This window comes from Gadus macrocephalus, chromosome 20 (assembly GCF_031168955.1).
Source record: "Gadus macrocephalus chromosome 20, ASM3116895v1".
Taxonomy (NCBI): Eukaryota; Metazoa; Chordata; class Actinopteri; order Gadiformes; family Gadidae; genus Gadus; species Gadus macrocephalus.
The window spans coordinates 14,812,426-14,839,508 of record NC_082401.1 but is presented as its reverse complement, the minus strand read 5'-3'; the positions used below and the strand labels follow the sequence as shown (position 1 = coordinate 14,839,508).

At 52.3% G+C, this 27,083-nt stretch overlaps 1 protein-coding gene across 1 annotated transcript in view; it reads right to left on the bottom strand.

Moving 5' to 3' along the window:
- lrp2a (low density lipoprotein receptor-related protein 2a) overlaps positions 1-27,083 on the bottom strand; it is a 68,053-nt gene that overhangs the window by 8,770 nt on the left and 32,200 nt on the right. Inside the window, 29 exon segments of the mRNA XM_060039467.1 lie at positions 177-308; positions 818-949; positions 1,462-1,590; positions 2,168-2,290; positions 2,925-3,062; positions 3,364-3,480; positions 4,070-4,186; positions 5,370-5,489; positions 7,823-7,951; positions 8,789-9,034; positions 9,429-9,625; positions 10,314-10,491; positions 11,060-11,283; positions 12,063-12,233; positions 12,839-13,505; positions 14,520-14,815; positions 15,319-15,520; positions 15,969-16,100; positions 18,500-18,619; positions 19,058-19,183; positions 19,598-19,840; positions 19,961-19,993; positions 20,106-20,132; positions 20,621-20,821; positions 21,660-21,949; positions 22,442-22,600; positions 23,045-23,210; positions 25,426-26,346; positions 26,763-26,951. Of these exon segments, the coding sequence (XP_059895450.1) occupies positions 177-308; positions 818-949; positions 1,462-1,590; positions 2,168-2,290; positions 2,925-3,062; positions 3,364-3,480; positions 4,070-4,186; positions 5,370-5,489; positions 7,823-7,951; positions 8,789-9,034; positions 9,429-9,625; positions 10,314-10,491; positions 11,060-11,283; positions 12,063-12,233; positions 12,839-13,505; positions 14,520-14,815; positions 15,319-15,520; positions 15,969-16,100; positions 18,500-18,619; positions 19,058-19,183; positions 19,598-19,840; positions 19,961-19,993; positions 20,106-20,132; positions 20,621-20,821; positions 21,660-21,949; positions 22,442-22,600; positions 23,045-23,210; positions 25,426-26,346; positions 26,763-26,951 (5,925 nt within the window).

Here is a 27,083-nt window from a genome sequence, read left to right as displayed (position 1 = left end):
TTGAAGGTTCAATTCCGACAGGCTATGCTAAGAATGCATGCACTCCTTTTTTTATCAATGTATGTTTTATTCACAGCGTACCGGAAAACAACAAAACAGTGTGAAGAGGCCAGGGGGTGCAGAGTCATATTATAGTATTCTATTATTCTATGATATCTATAGTCTGGTTGTGTTACCTTGAGCGGCGCACTCCTGGCCGTGGGGCTGCCCCACCGAGGTGAACCCCGGGGCACAGAAGCAGCCGTAGCTCCCCTTGGTGTTGCTGCAGGCCTGGGGGCACGTCCCGAACACCGCACACTCATCCACGTCTGGGGAGTGGGGGGCCGAGGAGAGAGGACGCAAGGAGAGAGGAGGCCAGGAGAGAGGAGACAAGCAGAGAAGACACAAGGAGAGAGGACAGAAGCAGAGAGACCACAATAAGAGAGACACAAGGACGCAAGTTCACACGAGGACGATAACATTAGGAATGTCGCTTTGGCCTACATAGTCACCCTAAATCACACATCAACATGCACACACACACGCACAGGATGCCTTCTAGCATTGATAGACACACACACGCATAAGCATAGACACACACACACACACACACACACACACGTACACAAAGGATGCTATCTCGCCAAGCCAGCAAGACAAATACAGACGCACACACATACACACACACCGACACGCACATAAACACACCGACACCGACACACAAACACACAGGATACTATCTCGCAGAGCCAGCCAACCAGCCAGCCAGACACAGCACACACACAGACAAACAGACACACACACCCACACACACACACACACACACACAGGTGTGTACCTTGGCAGGTGTTCCGGTCGGAGGGGGAGGATTGGTACCCGGGTCTGCAGGAGCACAGGAAGCCCCCGCCCGTCACGTCGGTGCAGTTGTGCTCACAGAGGTCCTCAGAGCAGGAGCGGGCGCTGCCGTTGACTGAGGAGGTGCAGCAATGCATTGTGGGTTACACAATGGTAGTAGACGATGTCATGTATTTCTCACATATCAATCCGATTTTATATTCACATTCGTATATTATTTATTACGTTTTCTTACGTTGTTAGTTGTATTCATTTTTAGTAAGTACGTCGTCCCATTAGCAGCCTCTAGTGCCTGGAGTTGTTACTACAGGTAAAGCTTTAAAGTTTCAGACAGCTGTCTGAATTTAAGTAATATGAAAATATAATAGCTGCAGTAAAATAACTCCATAATACAGGTTTAACTAAAGAGAAATATTAAAATATGTTTTTATTGCATTATGAATATGGTATAATTCCCCAAGACCCAATTATCCATTTACACAAGCAGCATGACTTTGTGATTCTACTCCCAGTTAATTATGTAAATCAGCAATTCAAGACGAATAAATCATAAAAAAAAAAACACGAATGCACCCCCATGGATACGCTTCCTATTTTGTTGTTAAAATCATCTCCTCATCATCTTACCACAGCCCAGCTCGTCTGAGTGGTCACCACAGTCATCGTAGTCATCACACACGTACTGCTGGGGGACGCACTGGCCGTTCCCGCACTTATACTGGTCCTCCGAGCACGGCCCGGGGGTGGGCTCCCGGCCTGGGGGGGGCAAGGGGGGAGGGAGGGGAACCGATGAGACACGTGTTGCCGTGGTGACGGTCATGACAGAATAGATGGGGGGTTGTATGATCCCATCCCAGGCAGAGAGGAAAAGGGATGGAGAGGAGAGTGAATGCCAACCTGGTTGGATGTGGCAGTGTCTCGGAGTACGTGTTAACTGGTACTGATCTTTAAAGATGTCTGAATACATATTTATACATCAGCAAATTGTAAAATGATCTTAGATCTAAGAGGGTCCAAGATGGTTGTTCACTCAGACAATTTTACTCAACACCCTCCCTGTGCCATGCTTTCAGAACACACATGCTCAATGCTTGTATACTCTTTACTGTACCGACAGCGATATATTGTGTCTCTTTCTGCTGAAAAATGTACTAATTGTAAGTCGCTTTGGATAAAAGACAGTGTTAAATGCCCTAAATGTAAATGTCTAAATGTTCTTGTCTCACGTATATATTGACTATGGAGTAATGACGGCTGTTGAGTATTAATGAGTATGAAGCCGTACTGAGTATCAATGGGTATTGTTGAGCATTGGGAGAGTGCATCTGCTCACAGTTCTCCGGCTTCTCGTCGCTGCCGTCGCCGCAGTCGTCCACTGTGTTGCAGAGCTCGTGGCTGTACACACAGCGGTTGTTGTCGCAGCGGAACCGGAAGGCTCCTTCACACGGGATGTCCACTGGGGGTAGGGGGGGGGGGGGGGGGGGGGGGGTGGATCGCTAGGGTTACCCTGTGCAATGTGGCCTGGTCGCCAAGACTTAATCTTGTTGCTTGCTTCAGTTGACAATGAGTGGATCAATTAAAAATCCAAAATGTATCCAGCTGTATACTGGTTGTTTTTTATAAACTGTGGTGTGTGTGTTTGTGTGAGTGTGTGCGTGTGTGTGTCTTTGTGTGCGTGTGTGTGCATGTACGTGTGTTTATGTTTGTGCATGCATGGGTTCTTATATGCGTGTGTGTGTGTGTTTGCGTGCATGTTTGTGTGTCTCTTCGTATGTGCTTGGATGTGTATGTGTGTGTGTGTGTGTGTGCGTGTACATGTATGTGCGTGTGTGTGTCTCTTCGTATGTGCGTGTGTGTGCGTGTTTGTGTATGTCTCTTCGTATGTGCGTATGTGTGTGAGTTTGTGTGCGTGCCTGCGTGTGCATGAGCGTGCGTGCGTGCGTGCGTGCGTGCGTGCGTGCGTGCGTGCGTGCGTGCGTGCGTGCGTGCGTGCGTGCGTGCGTGCGTGCGTGCGTGCGTGCGTGCATGCATGTGTGTGTGTGTATGTGCATTTATATGTGTGTGTGTGTGTGTGCAAGTGTGTATCTTACAGCACAGGTGGAGCTCCTCGTCCGAGTTGTCTCCACAGTCGTCGTCTCCGTCACACTTCCAGTGGTTCTGGACGCACACGTGGTTCTGGCACTCGAACAGGAAGGGCGGGCAGTAGGTGCCATTGGGGAAGCGTGTCGCTGGGGAGACACACACACGCAGGAATATTGTCCGTCTTCCTCCATAAGGTGAACACCTTCATCACAACAATGTGTGTGAATGAATAACTCAGGGAGTTTTTTTTTTTCTGGCCCTTTAGGGGGGCTAGGGTGCGGGGGCTCTCATAAATGTATGGCCTGTTAATCCCTTTGAGACTGTACCCTTTGATTAAGGGCTAAACAAATACAATGTAATTGTATTTTATTGAACGTGATCAGAAGTCCATCCATGGTTGAATCGTGCGGCAACCGAAAGCGGTTTGGGCTCCGGTCCTTGACTTACGACAGCCGCTCTCGTCGGTGTAGTCCACACAGTCCGCGTTCCCGTCGCACTTGAAGCGCTCGGCAACGCAGTGGCCGCTGCCGCACTGGAAGTATCCGGGCTGGCAGGTCCTCAGCTCTGTTACCATGACGACACGAGACACAAACACAAACGACACTCAATGAGCGGCCCCCAATGTTCAACCGGTTACTACTGAAATCAATTCCTATCCGAAGCTTTTACATTACGCTTTGGTACCAAAACAAACATACATAGTGATCCTGTTGGTCTATACCGTGTTCTTATTCATTTCATTTCATTTATTTATTGTAAGGACAGTACATTTCTGTAAATGTGCCAGTTTTAGCCAGCAGGCTAATTTTCGACTGAAGTCCATTGGCAAGATATTAAGCTAGGCACAGGATGGCTGAAAAGTAAACATATTAAAGAAAACACACAGCAACAGATAGCAACAGTATAACATGAGGCCAATAGACTCCAATTAAAACACATTAAATACAATCATTATTCAAACCACCATGGGTTAGACATGAGGGCTACAAAAATACATAGCAGTTCAGTTCAGTTCAGTTGTTTACACTCATAGTATTGTAGTAGTGTTATGTTGTTGGTTACTTCTTGGCTCAGCGAGGCCTTGGAGTAGCTGACACGGGGCCAGACCCCCGGGGGGGGGGGGGGGGGCGACACACAGAGAGCCAACACTCACCGCAGTCCCTTTCATCCGAGTTGTCCTCGCAGTCGTTGTCATGGTCGCAGACCCAGCGGTTGGGAATGCAGTGCAGATTATCACAACGGAACTCGCTCTCAGTGCACACGCGCGGGGCTGGGCGCGGGAAACACGGGAGGAGGAGGAGGAGGAGGAGGAGGAGGAGGAGGAGGAGAAGAAGAAGAAGAAGAAGAAGAAGAAGAAGAAGAAGAAGAAGCTCACGTTAGTTTACTTTTTTTGTTTGGAGTAAGAGTTAGGGAGGGAGGTTAAATTTGGGGCAAAACCTTTGAAAATATGACAGGTAAAAACATCGGCAAGACTTTTGTAAACATATCCGGTAAAAAACTATCTATAGGGCTGGAAAAAAATCCAGTATTTATTTATTGATGTCGAGTACCTACGCAACCGTGCTATTGACAATACGTAGCCTCACTAGAACGGAGGTTTACAGCTTTAAAATGACATCATCCTCAGCGCACACACACACACACACACACACAGATGGCAATTTATTGGCCCCGCGGTATCTTGGCAGGCCCCGAGGCCGTAACCACGGCAACGGCGTCAGCGTTCGTTCCCGACGGAGCAGCGCTGTGATTTAGTCCCGGGGCCCTCAGACGGGTTTAAGCTCTCCTGGAGGGCAGCGGGGTGACCCCCCCCTCCCCTCCCTCCCCCCCCCCCCCAGACTCCCCCGAGGACGGAGGCCCGGCTCCTGATAACACCGCCCGTCACCGGCTCGCACCGCCGCGAACGGCTGATGGCTCTCTCTAATGCTATCGGACCAGGCGATAGCCGGCCTCTTCTCCTGCACATCAGAGCAGCTCATTCATCTAAGGGGGGGGGGGCCGGGGCTGAGATCTCACAGTGAATCATTCTGCCTGACCGCAAGAGGAAAACTACGGAACAGGATTAGGGCCACTGAGTTTGAAGTCAGTATTCAGAGAATAATGGCTAAATTCAGACTTTAATCTCACAGGCTAAAGAAGGGTCATTCCTGTAGAGAACCAAGGTCAGTGAGTCACTTTGCGTCGCACAGGACGGGAACCAAACGCTGACCGAAGAAGTCGGATGTTACCACCGTTTCCTTGTTTGTTCGAGGGGGCTGCATATGGTTCTTCTAGTTATGAGTTTAAAGATTTTTTTTGCATTTCTGGACGTTGAAGACGGACTGGAAAGCAGGTTAAAGGAGAGAACTGACTTATATACAAAAGGAAAATATTCCAGCACCGACGATGTGCAACTAGTTTGTGGTTCTCAGGAACCAGGTAGGATTATGCGGGATGGAGGGCTTCAGACTCACTGCAGCCATGCTCGTCCGAGTTGTCCCCGCAGTCATCGGCTCCGTCACACCTCCACCGGAGAGGCAAGCACTGGTGGTTGTCACAGCGGAAGTCTCCGAGAGGGTCACAGGTCATCTCGTCTGGAGAGAGACAGAGACAGAGACAGGGAGACCGAGAGAGGGAGAGGGAGAGAAAGAGAGAGAGAAAGAGAGAAAGAGAAAAAGGACAGTTAGCATGAAAGGATGCCATGGCTGGTCTGAGGAGCTGTATTTGCAGAATGAACTGTATTATCACTGAATTGAAATCGGTAAGATACCATTACCACATCATCAATAACTGCATCGTTTCAAATGTTCTTGTATTTAAGGGTTAAAGCAGTAAAACATTTTTATAGGGAGGCATTTTAGAATGAAGTATCAATCTGATTACAAAGTTGAATACAGCAGACATTACACATGTAAACGTAATCTGAAGTGAACCTGTTTCTCCTCTTCTCATTCAAACATTTAGTCATCTCACAGGAGGAGATGAAGAGGGAGGAGGAGGAGGAGGAGGAGGAGGAGGAGGAAGAGGCGGAGGAGTGGAAGGAAAAGGTAGAGGAGGAGGAGAAGGAGAAGGAGGGAGAGTGAGAGACACCCCGGCATGTCTCTGATGGATGGCCAAACAAGTGGTGTGACTCCATGGGATAAGACCGCTGAGCGGGGATGAGGTTGAAGTGAGGGAGTGGAAGTGTGAGGAGGGGAGGAGAGGGGATGAGACGAGAGGAGAGGAGAGCTGTCTCCACCACCCGATGCCGGGGTCGTGAGGAGGAGGAGAGGAGAGGGGACGAGAGGAGGAGAAGAGGAGAGGGGCAGAGAGGAGAGGAGAGGAGAGCTGTCTCCACCACCCGATGCCGGGGTCGTGAGGAGGAGAGGAGAGGGGACGAGAGGAGGAGAAGAGGAGAGGGGCAGAGAGGAGAGGAGAGCCGTCTCCACCCACCAGTGCTGTGTGCGTGAGGAGGAGAGAGAAAAGAAGAGGAGAGGGTAAGAGAGGAGAGGAGAGGAGAGAGAAGAGAGGGTTAGAGAGGAGAGGGTAAGAGGGGAGAGGAGAGGAGAGGAGAGGAGAGGGGAAGAGAGATAGAACTAGCGGCCCATCTGGCCCCGCGGCTACATTCTGAAACAACCAGACCAGCTCCCATCTCCCCTCCTGTACAGAGCGGAGTCTGATGGAGCTGATAAGACTTGGGGGAGGACGAGTTGGGGTGTGTGTGTGTGTGTGTGTGTGTGTGTGTGTGTGTGTGTGTGTGTGTGTGTGTGTGTGTGTGTGTGTGTGTGTGTGTGTGTGTGTACGTGACGTGTTTGATTTCCGATTTTTTTTGTCTGGATAAACATGGTACACACACACACACACACACACACACACACACACACACACACACACACACACACACACAGTGACCCATGCACCCGGACAGCCCATAAATCTGCAGAGCTCCCAGGGAGAGTGCAGCGGGGGAGGGGTAATGAGGGCACCTCCCTGACCGACACCGTAACCCCCCCGTGAGGAGGAGAATGGGGGGAGATAATGACCCTTCACTCAGGTCAGCTCGAGACACAGCACGGAGATATAGGCTGAGGTTCCCATGTTTTTAAGTCTGACCCGTCCAGTGTGTGATAGTTTGATAGTTCCAAATCAAGAGTCATTTAGCTTTTCATTTAACTTTTAATTTGATTAAAAAAGATTGCATGTAGATAAATGTTTTTTTTGTGTTTTGTTTGGTTCAACATGTTTTCTTTGAAACCCTTTCAGATCATCCCTTTGTCCTGCGTTTTAGTCGGTTTCCCGTTGTGTTCTCTGCGAGAGTTAATTGGATAATTGGTTAATCAGTTGGGTGTCGTTAGGTGGTTGGCCTCAGCAGATGGCGGCTGGTCCATCTCAGCGACGTTCTGTGTGTCTGTTCGAGGTAGTGCGAGCTGAGGCTGAACTGCGGCGCTCTGAGGGGCGGTTGTTCTAGGCGCTCAGCTCAGACCCGTCCTGCTCAAGACCTGCAGGAACACTGCAGAACCTTAGCGATGGAACCCAGAACCAACCCGTAAACGATCACCTGACCCGCCGCCCTCGGGATCCAGCCACAGAACCACACACACACACACACACACACACACGTGTGTGTGTGTGCTCTGTACATGTGTGTGTGTGCTCTGTACCTGTGTGTGCGTGTGTTTGTGCTCTGAACCTGTGTGTGTGTGTGTGCTATGTACATGTGTGTGTGTGTGTGTGTGTGTGTGTGTGTGCTATGTGTGTGTGTGTGCTCTGTACATGTGTGTGCGTGTGTTTGTGCTCTGTGCCTGTGTGTGTGTGTGTGTGTGTGTGTGCTCTGTACATTTGTGCGTGGCTGTGCGTGTGCATGTGCGTGTGTGCTCTGTACATTAGTGCGTGTGTGTGAGTGTGTGTGAGTGTGTGTGCATGTGTGCGTGTGTGTGTGTGCGCTCACCACAGCCCTGCTCGTCGCTGGCGTCCCGGCAGTCGTCGTGCCCGTTGCACACGGCCCACAGCGGCACACAGCGGTAGTTGGTCCGGCAGTCGAACTCCGTATGGTTGTCACAGCGATAGGCGGGACCCACTGGGGGGGGGGGGGACACAACGTCAATACAGGAGGACGTCGCGGTTCAAAGGGGATGTTACTGCGTTATCAATGTTTAATGTGTGTGTGTGTGTGTGTGTGAGTAAATGTGAAAGCGCTCTGTGGATGATGGGTATGTCTCTATACTGTGTGTGTGTGTGTTCTCTGTGTGTGTGTGTGTGTGTGTGTGTGTGTGTGTGTGTTCTCTGTGTGTGTGTGTGTGTGTTCTCTGTGTGTGTGTGTGTGTGTGTGTGTGTTCTCTGTGTGTGTTCTGTGTGTGTGTGTGTGTGTGTGTGTGTTCTATACGTGCTCTATATGTGCGTGTGTGTATGTGTGTGTTCTCTGTGTGTGTGTGTGTGTGTGTGTGTGTGTGTGTGTGTGTTCTCTGTGTGTGTGTGTGCGTGCTCTATATGTGTGTGTGTCTGTGTGTGTGTGTGTGCGTGCGTGTGTGTGCTCTATACGTGCTCTGTATGTGTGTGTGTGTGTGTGTGTGTGCTCTATACGTGCTCTGTATGCGTGTGTGTGTGTGTGTGTGTGTGTGTGTGTGTGTGTGTGTGTGTGTGTGTGTGTGTGTGTGTGTGTGTGTGCTCTATACGTGCTCTGTATGTGTGTGTGTGTGTGTGTGTGTGTGTGTGTGCTCTATACGTGCTCTGTATGTGTGTGTGTGTGTGTGTGCGTGTGCGTGTGTGTGCTCTATACATGCTCTGTGTGTGTGTGTGCTCTATACGTGCTCTGTATGTGTGTGTGTGTGTGTGTGCGTGTGCGTGCTCTATACATGCTCTGTGTGTGTGTGTGCTCTGTACGTGCTCTGTGTGTGCTCAGCCCCCCGGTCCTTACTGCACTCCTCCAGCGGCTCGTCCGAGTTGTCCCCGCAGTCGTCGTCGGCGTCGCAGCGCCAGCTCTGCGGGACGCAGCGCCCGTTGAGGCACCTGACCTGCCCGGGCCGGCAGGTCCTGCTGGCGCAGTGGGCGGGCTCCTCGTCCGACCCGTCGCCGCAGTCGTCCTCGCCGTCGCACTGCCACGCCTCCGGGACGCAGCGCTTGTTACCGCACTGCCACTGGTGGCCCTCGCACTGGTGGGTGGCTGGTGGGAGGGCATTCATGGAGGTCCATATTAATGCCCATATATATGTTTGCTTATAAAAAATTATATATATGTTCGCGTTTGTATTCAGGTGTTAAAAATGATCAAATAAATGGCAATATATACGTTGATATGTATGTAAATATATATGTTCATATATATTCATCTCTATGTTATAGATGAACGAACATGCTTAGGCAAGCCAATTTCCCATTCTGAAAGAGTTGCTATTTAGTACCAGGTGATCTCTATTCTGAGAGAGGCCGTGCCAATAGACGTCTATCGCCGTTCATCTGTACCAATCAGAAGCAGCCAATTGCATACGTTGAGTGTGGTGCTGTGGTTGTGGTTGGATTAAAAACAAAAGAACAACTGTATCCCAACCGTCACCCACCACACAACACGGGGTCCTCATCAGAGCCGTCGGGGCAGTCCTGGTTGGTGTTGCACAGGTAGTGGGAGCTGGTGCAGTTCCCGTCGCTGCACTGGAACTGCCCCAGTCTGCAGTGGCGGCCGGGGCAGGTGGACGGCTCGTCTGACCCGTCCCTGCAGTCCCTCTGGCCGTCACACCGCCACCAGATGGGGACACACCTGAGACACACACAGATACAGTCACACCTGCACCAGATGGGGACACACCTGAGACACACACAGATACAGTCACACCTGCACCAGATGGGATACACCTGAGAGATACACAAGGAGATACAGTCCCAGCTCTACCAGATGGGACACACCTGAGACACACACAGATACAGTCACACCTGAACCAGATTGGATACACCTGAGAGATACACAAGGAGATACAGTCACACCTCCAGCAGATGGGGACACACCTGAGACACACACAGATACAGTCACACCTGCACCAGATGGGATACACCTGAGACACACACAGATACATTCACACCTGCACCAGATGGGATACACCTGAGAGATACACAAGGAGATACAGTCCCACCTCCACCAGATGGGATACACCTGACAGACACACAGCGAAGATAAAGAGGGCATTCTGGGGCTTGTGTCACAATGAGACTTGTGGGTCACGATTGTGCATTCAGTCTGCAACAAAGACTAAATAAAAATACATATATTTAAATCAAACGTTTTCAGTGTGTGTGCTACACTGTCCACACAACCATGGCACTGGTGTCTCACAACAACACACTTTAAAACCCCCGGAGAGACCTCCGCAGAGAGAGCTCTGCCAGTAGACTTCAGGTCTCCTAGCACTACCGCGCCAGTAAACGCCACAGGAAGCAGCGTAAAAACCCACCGCTCGTTGTCAGCACATCTGTACTGGGTGCTGCTGCACATGGGCAGACAGCGGGCCACGCCCCCTATCTGCATGGCCAGGAAGTGGTCCGGGCACTCGCAGGTGCGGCTCCGCCCCCCGCTGCCGATCAGACACAGGTGCGAGCAGCCGCCGTTGTTTACCGCGCAGGGATTGGTCACTGTGAAAGAGAGGAGGGCACGGGACAGGGTGTCACACTCGTCACTCAAATAACAAGGCAGCCATTGCCCGGCAGGAGAGAGAGACACTTCAGGGAGATGGAGGAGGCCGGAAGGACCAGGATATGAGCAGCAGATAAGCATCTCACTACCGCTGGTGTTGAACAGATAAGCATCTCACTACCGCTGGTGTTGAACAGATAAGCATCTCACTACCGCTGGTGTTGAACAGATAAGCATCTCACTACCGCTGGTGTTGAACAGATAAGGGGAATTCTTTCCTGGTTGTCTCTGAAGTTTGCACGGGATGATGCCGCTATACATAGAGACTGTGTTTAGTTTACTGACATGTCAAGACCTGGTGCGAATAAGGAGAAGCCTCTCTGAATTACCTCACACTAAACCTAAAGACCAAAAAATGCTTGAGGTACTGGAAAAATGGTCTGTGTTTGTGTCGTCATAAGTTGCTCTGCAGTGAAATAACATGCCTATCCACTGGTGAAAAATCGCTGTGAAAGAATAGGTGACTAAGACTGTCGTACTGTCGTACAGTCGTGAGACGGGTCGTACCAATGGGCTGCCGGTAGGGGTGGCACACGTGGATGTCGAAGGGCCGGTGGGTGGTGTTGACCAGCGTCTGCCGCCCGGAGCCGTCGTACTTGTTGCCCTTCTCCACCGTGCGGGTGTTCCAGTCCGTCCAGTACACCGTCTCCTCGAACACCGTCAGGGCGAAGGGGTGGGGCAGGGTGCCGTCGTACACCGTGTGGCGGTGCCGGCCCTGCAGGTCGGAGTACCTGGAGGGGCGGGGGGGTGTTTGAGGCGCTTTAGTCACCTCCATTTGGTATGTGGAGCCCTTAATCACAGGGCTAAACACATGCAGCACCATATGCTTTCACTATATTTAGAACCCAACTTATTCCAGCTAAATTATTAGTTAGACACAAATTTGTCTTACAATTTAAAAAAATGCAACACATTCGCAGAAATATATGTTAAAAACGTAGTACACCACAGAGGATCCATTAATTCTTTAAATAATTAAATAAATACTAATAATCAGATCACACAGGGCATCACAGGGCACATGTTATGACCTCCTCTGAACCTTAACCCTCCAAAAACGAAGGAAATACTCCCTTCCTATCAAGGAAGACTCAGGGCTCACTTGTTCAGAGTTCACCCATACTCATAGCATAGCTTCCCCCCTTAAACCCCTACCCCCCACCACAACCCTCTTACACACTTATTGTATGTTGTACATCCTGGCACTTAAATATAGGACTTAGCATCTGGTAGCATCTTATCCTATCTCTGTTGTATAAGGGTAATGGGTTAGCCTAGCGATTGTTAGTGCTTGCCACTTGGTTCTATGAACATCTTTACTGTACCAAAAGCGATCTATTGTTTCTATTCCCTCTGATAAATGTTCTTATTGTACATCGCTTCGGATCAAAGCGTCTGCTAAATGGAAGGAAGGAGGAAGGAACGCAGAGTGAGGGGGAGAAGTGTCATGGCTGCCCTGATGAGGTTAAGAGGTTTCGGCCTGACTACAGGGGCGGAGAGAGGGACTCACTCGATGTAGTTGAGGTGAGCGTCGGACCAGTACAGCATGTCGTTGGTGTAGTCGATGGTCAGGCCGTTGGGCCACTCGATCTTAGTGGTGATGACGGCCGCCTTGTCCGTGCCGTCCATCCCCACGCGACCGATGAACGCCTTTCTGCCCCAGTCGGTCCAGAACACGTAGCTGACACGCGCACACACGCGCACACACACACAAACATAAGACATTAGATTAGATTAGATTAGGCTTTATTGATCCTTTTGGGATGACTCCCTCAAGGAAATTGATTGTCCAGTAGCTTACAGAAAGAAACACAACACAATATTAAATTATATACAATATAAGATAAACAATACACTCTTAGATAACTATACAAAAAAAAAAATATATATATATATATATATATAGAAAGTAGAGATAATACACAGATACATAGATACAATTTCATGAGGACAACCAATGATCATGTGTCTCGAGGGAACACTATAAACTCTAATGTAGGTACATTTACTGAATACAATTTGAATAAATAAAATTAACATTTTCTTCTGACAAATGTACTTTTGGGATAAAAGCGTCTGCAAAACACCCAAAATGTAAACGTTAAATTGCATTTGATCAATTTCATTTAAATTCACCTCATACTACTTCTGCTCAATTCGACTGAATGTTACCAATCTTTCCTGAATTGAATTAAGTTGAACCTAATCCAACCTCTCTCCCCCATCCCCTCTCCACTCCATCACACCCTCCAGGCGCCCCCCCCCCCCCCCCCCCGCCCCACTCACCCGTATCGGGGGTGCAGTGCGATGGCGCGCGGGTTCTCGAAGCACCACGTGTTGTTGTCGTCCACGCAGTGCTCCGCCAGCCGCTTCACGAAGCGCCCGTCCAGCTCCGACACCTGCAGGCAGTCCAGCACGCTGTCCAGCCAGTACAGCTTCCGGCCCACCCAGTCCACCGCCAGCCCCTCCCCGTGCACCACCCCGCTGACCACCGCCTCGCGCCCGCTGCCGTCAAAGTGCATCCTCTCGATCACCCTGCGGCTCACGTCCACCCAGTACAGCCGGCGCTCCACGCGGTCGTAGTCCAGCGCCACCGCGCTGCTCAGCCCCTGCAGGATCAGGGAGTAGGCCCCCCCGTCCGTCGACAGGTTCCTCAGGTAGTAGCGGTTGCTGAAGACCAGGTAAGGGGCGGCGTCGCTGTTCTGGCGGCAGGTGCGGCCGTCGGGCTCGCGCAGGTAGCCCGGGGCGCACTTGCACACGTAGGCGCCCAGCGTGTTCTCGCACCGCTGGCCGCACACGCCCGGCGTCTCGGCGCACTCGTCCACGTCGTCGCACGACCGGCGGTCCGACATGAGGCGGTAGCCGTGGCGGCAGGCGCACAGGAAGCTGGTGGGCGTGTCGGTGCAGTTGTGGTCGCAGTGGTGGACGCCGGGGTCGGTGCACTCGTCGACGCCTGTGGAAAGGGGGGGGGGGAGGGAAATGAGGACTTTCAGCTGTAGATATGAACCATAACAATGAGGGATGTAATGCCCCTTCAAAAGAGAAGCACCAACTTATTCATGTTTAATCATGAATTGGTCCCAGATTTGTCTGAGAACGGATACAGATGCAACACATAAGCTCAACATATTTTCAAAACTCAAAGTACCACAGAGTGATCCATTTATATTTAAATATATCAAAACTCCCTGCATTCCCCCCGCCAACCTCTAGGGGGCGCATGGTGCTCAGGCGATCACAGAGAGCCAGACTCAGCTGGTGTCAGGGGAGGCTAGACAGAGACATACTCTTGATAAAGACCCACTCTTTCCAGGAATCTATCCCCACAACCACCACCTCCACCTCCAGCACCATCATCTCCAACTCCACCTCCACCACCACCACACCCTCCGGCAACACCACCACCATCTCCAGCTCCTTCAACACCACCTCTAGCACCACACCCGCCCCCTCCACCACCTCCGACCCCTCCACCTCCTTCAGCACCACCTCTACCACAACCATCACCATCACCTCCACCTCCGCCTCCACCACCACCTCCACCACCTCCACTCCCACCACCTACACCTCCTTCACCACCAACTCAACCACAACCATCACCATCACCTCCACCTCCACTCCCACCACCTCCACCCCCTCCACCTCTGCCTCCACTCCCACCACCTCCACCTCCACCCCCTCCACCTCCACTTCCACCCCCTCCACCTCTACCATCACCATTACCATCACCTCCGCCTCCGCCTCCACCACCACCTCCACTCCCACCACCTCCATCTCCTTCACCTCCACCTCTACCACAACCATCACCATCACCTCCACCTCCGCCACCACCTCCTTCACCACCACCTCTACCACAACCATCACCATCACCTCCACCTCCACCTCCACCTCCACCTCAACCATCACCATCACCTCCACCTCCTCCTCCTCCTCCACCCCCTCCACCTCCTCCACCACCACCACTCACCGCAGCCCTTCTCGTCGCTGTTGTCGGAGCAGTCGTCGCGGCGGTCGCACACGGCGCTCAGGGGGACGCAGTGGCCGTTCTCGCAGCCGAAGCGCCCGGGGGGGCAGGTGGGCGCCGGCGTGCGGCACAGGTGCTCCAGCTCGTCCGACGCGTCGCCGCAGTCGTTGTCGCCGTCGCACAGGAAGTCGTGGGCGACGCAGCGTCCGTTCTGGCAGGTGAACTGGCCCTGCTGGCAGGGCTGGTAGGCGCAGGCCCGCTCGTCGCTGCCGTCGCCGCAGTCGTTGCGCCGGTCGCACCTGCGGAACGGAGACGGAGGCGGGGTGGTCATCGTACCGCGGGGTCATGTGACTCAGAGAACCCCCCCCCCCCCGAGGGAGTAACGGGTCTTATGGGGACGGTTCGTTGGTGTCAACGATGCATATCGCCATGGTTACACCGGCCGTTGACTCAAGGTGTGTCTCATGAAATAAGGTTTGGATCTTCAGTCAAAGTCAAGGTGTTATGTGTGTATTTATATGTATTTATATACATTTAAATGGATATTTATATACATTTAAATGGATATGTACGTGCAGTAAAACATCATTATTCTGTAAAATGAAATTCTCAAAACAAGGCAAGGGTCATCCATGTAGCCAAACACAAATAGTAGAAAAAGTAGTCTGGGTATAAAATGTAATATAATTCATATTTTTGTACATTTAAAATGGCGGAAATTCTACACTAAGTGTTCGCCTTAAAGCACGCCTTCTCTTATGGCTCTGTGGACCAGAGGATATTATGGTCTGGCCTGTCCGACCTGTAGGAGCTGCGGATGCAGAGGCCGTTGGTGCAGCCGAACTCGTCCTCGCCGCAGTCGCGCCGCGTGCAGTTCTGGTGCTCGTCCAGCGCGTCGCTGCAGTCCGCCTCGCCGTCGCACACCCAGTCCCGCGGCACGCAGGTGCGCTGCGGCGGACGGTTGTTCACGCAGGTGAACTCCGTCTGGGTGCAGCTGCGGTTCACTGCGGACGCACGGGGGGGGGGGGGGGGTGGATGTGAATCACGGGTGTGTTTGCCACTCGGACGTCCCTCTCTTTGACGATGCTCCAGCCCACAGAGATGGACTTATGTGTGCCCCCCCCCCCCCCCCCGACCCCACCCCCACAGAGTGCTTCGGGGTGTTCTTCTTGTGGGGGGGGGGGGGGGGGGGGCGATGGGGGGTCATGACGCAAGGTTCTGGGTCCCTGTCCCGGGGGGCAGGAGGTGGGTGGGGGAGGGGGCCGCTGGGTGGGGGGCACTCCACACCGGCCCCACAAAGCACCGAGTGATGCAGGAGAAATCAGGAATGTTGGCTGCAAGGCCGGCGTGGAGAACCTTCTGCAGGAACCAAAGATGCTCTCTCTCTCTCTCTCTCTCTCTCTCTCTCTCTCTCTCTCTCTCTCTCTCTCTCTCTCTCTCTCTCTCTCGTACCACAGTTGTGTCTCTGGTCCTCGTCGCTCAGGTCCCCGCAGTCGTTGTCTCCGTCGCAGACCCAGGAGGCGGCGATGCAGCGGCCGTCGTCACAGCGGAACTGCTCCGGGCTGCAGGTCCGCACCAGCGTGGCTGTAGGGGGACACACAACGTCATCACACCGACGCACAACACGACGTCATCAGACCAACGCACAACACGACGTCATCAGACCGACGCACAACACAACGTCATCAGACCGACGCACAACACGACGTCATCAGACCGACGCACAACACGACGTCATCAGACCGACGCACAACACGACGTCATCGGACCGACGCACAACACGACGTCATCAGACCGACGCACAACACAACTTCATCAGACCGACGCACAACACGACGTCATCAGACCGACGCACAACACAACGTCATCAGACCGACGCACAACACGACGTCATCAGACCGACGCACAACACAACGTCATCAGACCGACGCACAACACGACGTCATCAGACCGACGCACAACACGACGTCATCAGACCGACGCACAACACAACGTCATCAGACCGACGCACAACACAACGTCATCAGACCGACGCACAACAGACCCACACACAACGTGAGAGAACACAACGTCATCAGACCAAAACACAACACGGTGTCATCAGACCAACGCACAACATGACGTCATCAGACCGACGCGCAACACATGACGCCATCAGACCAACGCACAACAGACCCTCAGAAAATGTGAGAGAACACGTTATCAGACCAACGCACAACATGACGTCATCAGACCAACGCACAACATGACGTCATCAGACCAACGCACAACATGACGTCATCAGACCGACGAGCAACATGAGGTCATCAGACCGACGAGCAACATGAGGTCATCAGACCGACGCGCAACACGAGGTCATCAGACCAACGCACAACACATGACGTCATCAGACCAACGCACATCACGTGACGTCATCAGACCAACGCACATCACGTGACGTCATCAGACCAACACACAACACGTGGCGTCATCAGACCAACGCACATCACGTGACGTCATCAGACCAACACACAACACGTGACGTCATCAGACCAACGCACAACACAACGTCATCACACCAACGTACAACATGACGTCATCAAACCAACGCACAACACGCACCCTGGCTCTGACCCGGGGACCATAACGTAAGATCTGCAGACTGCAAAGCAGGCCTTCGGAGACCTGGGGTTGGACGATTTCAAGTGTGACATACTTTCCCCCCCCCCCCCCTCAGTGTTTTGATAGTTTCCTGAATGACATCCCGGACCCGGGTTACGTCACCGGCCGGCCTGAGGGATCGTCATGGCAACGCCAGATTCCCCTGCATGGTGAACGGGACAAAGGGAGCGGAGCGAGCCTCACTCACCCCGGGGGGGGGACAAAGGAGGAGGGGGGAGGGGCTGTTTGGCACAGGAGGAGGAGAGGAGACTCGGGGTGGGGCTGGGGGGGGGGGGGGGGGGAGAGATGAGCTGGGGGCTTGGTGGTGGGGTTGGGGGGTCTGAGGGTGAGGGGGTGAGGGAGTGGGGGTCTGGGCTGGGGGGGGTTAAGGGCTGGTTGTGATGGGTGTCACCACGGAGGAATGTGGCAGACAATAGGAGGCCTGGCAGACCACCGTACCAACAAAGCCGCTACACCGGCGGACCCCCCATCCTACACCCACCCCCCCCACCCATCCTACACCCATCCCCCCTCCCAACCCCCCACCCCCACACACCCCACCCTCCCAACAAGACATCACTCATGCTGCTCCAAAGAAGTGGGGTGGGGCACAGATGCAGACGCACACACCCATTTAGAGACCCCCACAGCTGATAATAGAGAAGGGGGAGGGGGGGGTAGTGGTGGACAAAGAGGGACTGTCATCACCATCATCATCATCATCATCATCATCAGTGACACACAGAGAGAGAGACAATGACAAAGAGAGACAGACAGACAGAGACATAAAGACAGAGACCAACAGAGAGAGAGAGAGAGAGAGAGAGAGAGAGAGAGAGAGAGAGAGACAGACAGACAGAGACATAAAGACAGAGACCAACAGAGAGAGAGAGAGAGAGAGAGAGAGACAGACAGACAGAGACATAAAGACAGAGACCAACAGAGAGAGAGAGAGAGAGAGAGAGAGAGAGAGAGAGAGAGAGAGAGAGAGAGAGACAGACAGACAGAGACATAAAGACAGAGACCAACAGAGAGAGAGAGAGAGAGAGAGAGACAGACAGACAGAGACATAAAGACAGAGACCAACAGAGAGAGACATAAAGACAGAGACCAACACAGAGAGAGAGAGAGAGAGAGAGAGAGAGACATAAAGACAGAGACCAACACAGAGAGAGAGAGAGAGAGAGAGAGAGAGAGAGAGAGAGAGAGAGAGAGAGACATAAAGACAGAGACCAACACAGAGAGAGAGAGAGAGAGAGAGAGAGAGAGAGAGAGAGAGAGAGAGAGAGAGAGAGAGAGAGAGAGAGAGAAAGAAACAGAAAGCGGGGGCGTGCGACACTCACTGCAAGAGGAGGGTTCATCAGAGCCGTCTGCACAGTCTCTGCCCCCGTCGCAGTACCAGTGGGACGGGATGCAGCGGCCGCCCTCACACCGGAACTCAGTCCCCGAGCAGGTGGACGTAACTGCAGGGGAGGGAGGGAGGGAGGGGGGGAGGGAGGGAGGGAGGGGGAGGGGAGGGGAGGGGAGAGGGAGGGAGGAGAGAGGGGGGAGGAAGGTGGGAGGGAGGGAGGGAGGGGAGGGGAGGAGAGGGGGAGAGTGAGAAGCAGGGATTGAGAACAGGTCAGGTCACTTTGCTTTGGTACGGCTGCAGTAGTCTCAAAGCAGGTTTGGGGTGGAAAGACTTAACACTATTTATCCTGTTTCAAAAACTCTTTCAAGTTGTATCCTAATTGTTTTAGTACTGAAAAGCTTCTGCTATGGTGACTTGTTTTCACAGATATTTGATCTGGAATACGGATTAATGGCACTTGTGCTACGGAGACAAGTGTGTAACAGGTGTGTGTGTGTCCGCTCGCGCGTGCGTGTGTGTGTGTGCGCGTTTGTGTGTGTGTGAGACGTACTACAGTGTGTGGTGCTCTCGTCGCTCATGTCCCCACAGTCGTTGTCTCCGTCACACAGGTAGGAGCGCGGGATGCAGATGTTGGTGGTCTCACACTTGGTGTGGTCAGGGGGACAGGTCCTATCGGCTGGGGACCCAGAGCACAGAACAGCATGTTACTAACAGGACTAACATGTTTACTCACAGGTTTGTGTTGTTTTGTACGATTGTATGGCCTAACAACAGAAACACACACAACAACAACACACATCACAACAACAACAAAAATACACACAACGAAACCACCTCGACCATAATGAACACAACAAAAATACACAACAAAACTAGCTCAACAACAATAAACACAAAAGAAAAAATAAAACTACAACATACGCAACAATAACAAAACACACACCAACAACACAACAATACACACAACAACAAAACCACAACACACACAACAACAAACATTAACAGAAAAACAACAACAACAACAAACATCAACAACAACAGAACAACAGCAACAACAACAACAACAACAACAACAAACAGAGGGACCCACGGCAGTTCTGCTCGTCCGAGCTGCCGTTGTCGTAGCAGTTGTTGACGCCGTTGCACACGAAGTCGTGGGAGACGCAGCGGCCGTTGTTGCAGGCAAACTCGGTGTCGGCGCTGCAGGGCCTGAACTGGCACGCCGTCTCGTCGCTGCCGTCGCCGCAGTCGTCGTAGTGGTCGCAGCGGTAGTGGTACGGCACGCAGCGGCCGTTACCGCAGGTGAACACCGTGGGCTCGCAGGTGTGGAACGCTGTCGGCCAATCAGAAGGAAGGGAGAGAAGAGGTTGACACAGGGCGGGTTTGGATGAAAGGCGTGGCGGGGTGTTAGGGTACACCGTCGCACGTTTGATACCGTGGATTCTGGCGTTACCTGACAGGTCGATAAACGCCGCCAGTTGCGGGGCTGTGTTTGAGGTATAAAGACAGTGATTGGTTGGTTAGTAACGAGGTAGGTTAACGAGCGGGAAACAGCAGAATGAGAGGAGAGAACGTTCGATCAATGAGGAGGAACACACCGAGAACTCGGTAATCACCCTTGGATCCTGCATCCGTGTGTTAAAGTGGGAGAAAGGGAAACAGGAGGAAAGGTTAGTGTTGTTAAGGTGGAGAACATGGAATCAGAGGGGAAAAGACAGAACCGTATACTGGCAACCAGAGGATCGATGATCAAGACACAAGGTGAAATTAAAGGGCTGATATTATGCCACCAGGTCTGAGTTTGATAAGTCATCACCAGCCGTTTGAAAATCTGCCTTTTCCTGTGCCTTAGGGACAGGGTTGGGGCAACGGTTGGCATTATACCACCCCTTTAAAGACGGACGGTACATGCAAAGAAAAACATAAGAAGAAGAGAAGAGATAACATCAGTTCAACAAGTCAAGTCAAATCAAGTCATATTTCTATGTCACGCCCTTGGAGACTGTAACTGTGATCAAGGGCTATAGAAACTGACTTGACTGGACCAGAGGAGACACGGGACTGTGGACACAAGCGGTCCTACGCATGGCGGTCCGGAGGCCGGTCCCCCTACCACAGACTCTCTCCAGCTCGTCGCTGCCGTCGCCGCAGTCGTTGTCGTTGTCACACTTCCACTGGGCGCGGATGCAGCGGCCGTTCATGCAGGCGAACTGACCGGCCTGGCAGTGCGTCCCGTTGTCAGGGATACAGTGCTTGTTGTCGGCCAGGTACCAGCGGCCCTCGGACGGGCACTGGCACTCGGCGCCGTTGGGTCCTGGGGGAGAGCCGACCGAACGGGGAGAGGGAGGATGAGAGACCGAAGGAGACCGAAGGAGACATGGAATGGAATGACACCGACTCAACTACGCAACAGCATCACGTTGGCTGTTCGGAGGAAACCTTTCAGACCGGACTTTGGGTTTGAGCATTCTACACAACAGGTATCAGTGCCAACCGTGAAGCATCTGAACCACTGAAGGTCATAAAACAACGCGTTTTATATAAAAAATATATAAAAGCCTACCCTACTGTACCCTAGAGTAGTGAGTGTCGAGCTGTTTGTAGGCTACCTGGGGTACAGTGGCAGGCTGTTTAGGCTACCTGGGGTACAGATGTGTTAGACTCTGTGTAGTGTACATGGGGTACAGATGTTTAAGACTCTGTGTAGTGTACCTGGGGTCCAGATGTGTACTGTGTCAGGCTGTGGTTAGAGTACCTGGGTTACTGTAACCTAGAGTAGTGAGTGTTGAGCTGTTTGTAGGCTACCTGGGGTACAGATGTGTTAGACTCTGTGTAGTGTACCTGGGGTACAGATGTGTTAAGACTGTGTAATGTATCTGGTGTACAGAGGTGTTGGATTCTGTGTAGATTACCTGGGGTACAGATGTGTTAGACTCTGTGTAGTGTACCTGGGGTACAGATGGGTACTGTGTTAGGCTGTGGTTAGAGTACCTGGGTTACTGTACCCTAGAGTAGGGGGTGTTGTAGCCTACCTGGGGTACAGATGTGTTAGGCTCTGTTTAGGGTACATTGGGTACTGTACTCTAGAGTAGTGAGTGTTGAGCCGTATGCAGCCTATCTGGGGTACAGATGTGTCAGGCTGTGTAGCCTACCTGGGGTACAGATGTGGCTGCAGCCTCCGTTGAACTGCTGACAGGGGCTGTCACACCGCCGCTGCTTCCTGCCGGCCAGCACCTGGATGTCCATTGGCCGCGTCGGAAGGTTCTGGACCATCACCGTCTGGCCCGAGCCGTCGTGCTTGTTGGCGCGGTAGACGCTGCGCGTGTTCCAGTCCGTCCAGTAGATGTGCTGGTCAAACATGGTCATGGCGAACGGGTAGATGGCCGTGCTGACGATGACCTCGCGGTTGTCCCCCGTGAGCGACGAGCGCTCGATCTTCTGTCTGATGGGGGAAGAGGAGCACGTTAAACAGCTAGTTAGCTTTAGCGTTAGCATCGGTAAAAAGATGCTGCTATTTGGCAGAGCCCAACCGATACTGGAATTTGTGTTTCAAAAAAATACAGATATCTATATGTATGCCGATATTTCAAATGTTGATATATCGGCCGTTATTCGATAAATTTTGAAACATCGTCCGCTATTCAATGTATAGAGAACGTGGTATCCTGGGGGTAGAACAGCACTTTGGGATTCGATGCTCACCCTCCAGAAATGCCTCGGACGACAGCAACATCACATTAAAACCTTTAATGCGAGCTACTAACCTTTATTACGATCTATAAATAGGTAATTACATTATAAATCGACACCATTTCATATCAGTGCATATATTTGCAAATATATATATCCATGATAGGCAAAAAGCCGATACATAGGTCTACTATTTGGTGTGTTTTTCGTTGAAGTACAAGGTCCGTCTTCTCTAAGGTCTTACAGGCTGGCGTCGGCCCAGTACAGCCGTTGCTCCTCGTAGTCCAGGGTCAGGCCGTTGGGCCACACCAGGCTGCTGTTCACGATGTCCGTCCGGAAGTTACCGCCCAGCGTCGCCCGCTCGATCTTCGCGTTGGTCCCCCAATCGGTCCAATACATGTACCTGTGAAGGAGCAACAACCTTTAACACCCTGTTTGATACCCATAACGCAAATGGTAAAAGGACTGCATTTATAGAGTGCGTTTCTAACCAGTGGCCACTCAAAGCGCTTTACGATAATGCCTAACTTTCACCCATTCATGCACACATTCACACAACGACGGCGTTGTCAAACATGCAAGGCGACAGCCAGCTCGTCGGGAGCAGTCAGGGTGAGGTGCCTTGCTCAGGGACACCTCGACACTCTAGCTAGGAGGAGCCGGGGATCGAACTAGCAACCTCCCGGTAACCAGCCTTCCCGCTCTACCTTCTGAGCCACATGCCTCCCGTCTACGCTACTCTCACGGCTGAGCGTCGTAACACTGGCGGATCAGAGCGACACGTGTTGCCATGTCAACCGAGAAGCTGATAGACGGTGGTGTATTGATGACGGTGTGATGGGCTCACCCTCTGCAGGGGTCTAGCATGATGGCGCGGGGACGGGTCACGCGCGCGACGACCGTCCTCTGGGAGCCGTCCGCCGCCATGGAGCTGATGCTCTGGTTGACGTAGTCGCTGAAGTAGATCCTCCCGTTGATCCAGTCGTAGGCAATCCCGTCCGGAGCGCCGAGGTCTGGTTATAGAAATACAAAACATAGAATCATCGGCGTTGGGATAACGACTACACTGTGCGTAGAAACATAAGGGTGGAGGGTGTGTCGTGGATGGCTGGTTCAAGCAGCCTCACCTGGCCCGAGACAGACTGATTAGACTGTGAGGCTGGGTGAGGCTGCACACCTGTTGTGCACTGAGTAATCAGTGAGCACAGGTGAAGCCAGCCGTCACCCTGACACACTCAGGCGATCTCGTGCGTGGCAGCATGGATCACCTGCTGAATGTATTCATCGTAACTCAAACCCTGCAAGGGTTTGAGTTACGATGAATACATTCAGCAGGTGATCCATGCTGCCACGCACGAGATCTCCTTTACATATTTGGTCACAGTTTCTAAACCCTGTGTCCTTGATTCGGAGGAGCCCGGTAAAAGCAACTTCGGTGCAGGGAAGCAATAGCCTGGCTCCGCCCGCCTAAGTGCTACTTTTAATTTCCCATCAGCACTACGTCTGGGTCTGCGGTATGTTAGTGGGTTTTCTCCGTCCAAATTTTCTGCGTCCAATCAGCGAACAGAATGAGTGGCTGGGAACAATGACGTTAAAGTCAGCTCTCGTTGACGGACATCTTCACGCACTTCACGGTGTTTGGTTTGTTTACAGCCTGCGTGCAACGTGATTCCGGGCCAAACGTTAGCGATTGGTTATGGCAGATCCAGAGTGGCACTGGGCAGATCCAATAGTTTTAAACTTCAACACACACCCGCCTTCAAGTGAGTTAAAGGGGACCTATCATACCACCAGGTGTGAGTGTGATTAGCCATTACAAGCCGTTTTCAAATGTGCAGCATTGTGACATCACAGGTGGGCGTGTCCACCTAGATGTGTGACGGATAGATGAGCAATGTTTACTTCAGTCCACTGTGTAGGCTGGTAGACTGATCTATCCAGCACACATCTAGGTGGACACGCCCACCCGATGCTGCACATTTTCAAACCTGCTTGTAATGGCTAATCACACTCACACCTAGGGATGGGAATCGAGAACCGGTTCTTGTTCAGAACCGGTTCCGAGTCAACCGATTCCTTGGAATCATTAGCAAGCCTGCTTAACGATTCCGCTTATCGGTTCCGGTCGCGGCAAATGCGTTGTGACGTCACACACACGCTGCTTTGATTTGGTTCAGAACGCAGCAAACATGTCGCCGCCGAGGAAGAATCGCATTGTGCGTTCACACCAAACACGACGGGGCGACAAGATCCCATACAAAGTGAACGTAGAGACGCGTATAAGGGAGAATTTTTCGCGGGAGAAAACCGGCGACAAGTTTTTGTCGTGATGACAGCCAATCAGCGTTCACCAGCATGATAACTGAGTGACATGTGTAACGTAACAGCCAATCAGCGTTCAGCCGTCAAACTCAGTGCAGTGCAGTCCGGGGTGAACTGCGGCATGGAGGAGAAAGTTATTGTTGCAGTTTGCGACTCCCGGAGCTCTATATATAGTATATAATATATTATAATTGTACATATAATATCCCGGCCAACAGCTCTGTGCGCCTCCGGATGGCCGTAGCGTGGGGAGCTCTCATAGGGATTGGGCTTCGCTGGGTTTGTTTACCGGCATTGCTATGGTTTCCGGTCTTGTGTGTTCCAACGGTTTATTAGGTAGGCCCATCTAATAAATCTCTGTCTAATCAATGCTACATTTTGTTTATGTCAGTTGAATTTTGTTACAAGTTGAATGCAAATGAGCACTGTTAGCATTCCAAAAGGCACAAGCTCTTACTTGGCTGTTTTCAGTCTGTGTTTTTAGTTTTATGGCACATAATGATGGCATTTGGGCTTAAAAAGCCAAACATATTTTTTCGTCTAGACCAATTGTTTTGAAAATGTAGAATTTCCTAATACTAGAAGCACTTCTGTTCAGATATTAAAGAGATTTAATACAAACAAAACACATTTATACTTATTTTCTCACCCAATGAGAATCGATAAGGAATCGGATCGATAAGCAGAATCGGAATCGGAATCGTGAAATTCTTATCAATTCCCATCCCTACTCACACCTGGTGGTATGATATGCCCCCTTTAACGTTTGTCTATTGAGTAGGTCCAGACTCTCTGTGCAAATGAAATGAAGTACGAGAGTCTGCTAGGACCAGGCTAGGGAAGCAACGGACTTCGCTCCAATAAGCATCTCTTCATGACAACACAACAGCGGACATCGGCGCGTACCTGAGGCCACCACGACGGGCGGGGCGTCGGGGGACGCCAGGCTGACGTAGCTGATCCTGCTGACCCCCACGCCGGAGCTCTGCGTGAAGTAGATCCTGCGGTCCGTGAGGTCGAAGTCCAGCGCCACCGAGGTGCGGGGCACGGCCACGGCGGGGAAGGGCGGGGCGTGGTCGTCGGGGTCCAGCCTCAGGCTCTGCACCGCGGCCTCGGTGGTGAACACCAGGTAGTCGTCCCGGGAGACGGCGCAGCCCCGGCCGTCGGCGCCCAGGTCCCCGAAGGCGCAGCCGCACCTCTTCCCCGGGGACCCCGGCAGGGCGAAGCAGAGGTGGGCGCAGCCGCCGTTGTCCTCCATGCAGGGGTTGTGGCCCAGCTGCTGGGCCGAGGCGGGCTGGGCGCGCCCGTCGAAGATGGCCACGTCCCGCAGCATGTTGACGTTGTCCCGGAGGATGGCGGGTGGGTCGGTGGCGCCGGGCTCCTTGCTGGCGCGGAACACCTTCTTGAGGTTGCGGTCCACCCAGATGATGCTGCCCTCGAACACGGTGATGCCGTAGGGTGTGGGGTAGCGGCTGCCGAAGCGGACGACCTCGGCGTCGCCGCCCTGGGGGCTGACGCGGGCGATCATGTCCAGCGAGTCGTCCACCCAGTACACGTAGCCGCTCTGCCGGTCCACGGCCAGCCCCCGGGGTGTCATGATGCCGGACGACACCAGCACGGTGCGGTTGGTGCCGTCCAGGAGGGCGCGCTCGATCTTGGGGGTCTGGCCATAGTCGGCCCAGAAGAGGAAGCGGTTCCGGGGGTCCACCACGATGTGGCGCGGCATGTCCACCGTGGTCTTCAGCAGCACCCGGCGGAAGGTGGTGTTGAGGTGGAGCACCTCCACGTAGGTCTCCATCAGGAAGGCGTTGGTGAAGTACAGGTTCCCTGGAGATGAGGTCTGGTAAGGTTGCTGGGTAAAGTCCAAGCTCCATGCTTAATGAATCACTAAATGGACTCAATGGCCACGCTGAATTAATCTGGACTCTATGGCATAGCCATGGAGTTAATTTCGTGATTCATTAAGCATGGTAAAAAATAATCATCAAATATATCTCATTTAACATATACGGTGAGCAGAACCATATATATTTAACTAAAAGTTAAACAATATCATTGATGATTTTAGGCTGAATATGTAAAAGTCGTTGCCATAAACATGTGTATACTGGGAGCATCACTAAAAACATGCAAAATTTGTCTTGACATTAATTACTGTTCCTTTGTCGACATTCCCACTTGAGGAAAAACGAGCAGAAACAGGTTTCCGATCCCCATGAGAACAAATATATTCCTTCTGGTACCTGAAGCCCAGTCGACGGCGATGCCTCGTATCCCGTTGCGTCCGATCCCCGTGGTGACGACCCCGTCGAACCCGGAGCCGTCGGGCTTGATGCGTCGCACGCCGTTCTGTGACGCCACGGTGCTGCTGAAGTCGCACCAGTAGATGAAGCCCGAGGCCATGTGCACGTCGATGTGCAGGGCGTTGCGACCTGCGAGGCACACGCAGCGCGCTTAGAGACAGTGTAGCATCGCGACAGAGCCACACACGGGGGTCTGGTCTGTTATGTTCTTTGGCACCGGTGCATGGTCTTTGAGGATGACTTCAACTTTTACAAGAACGC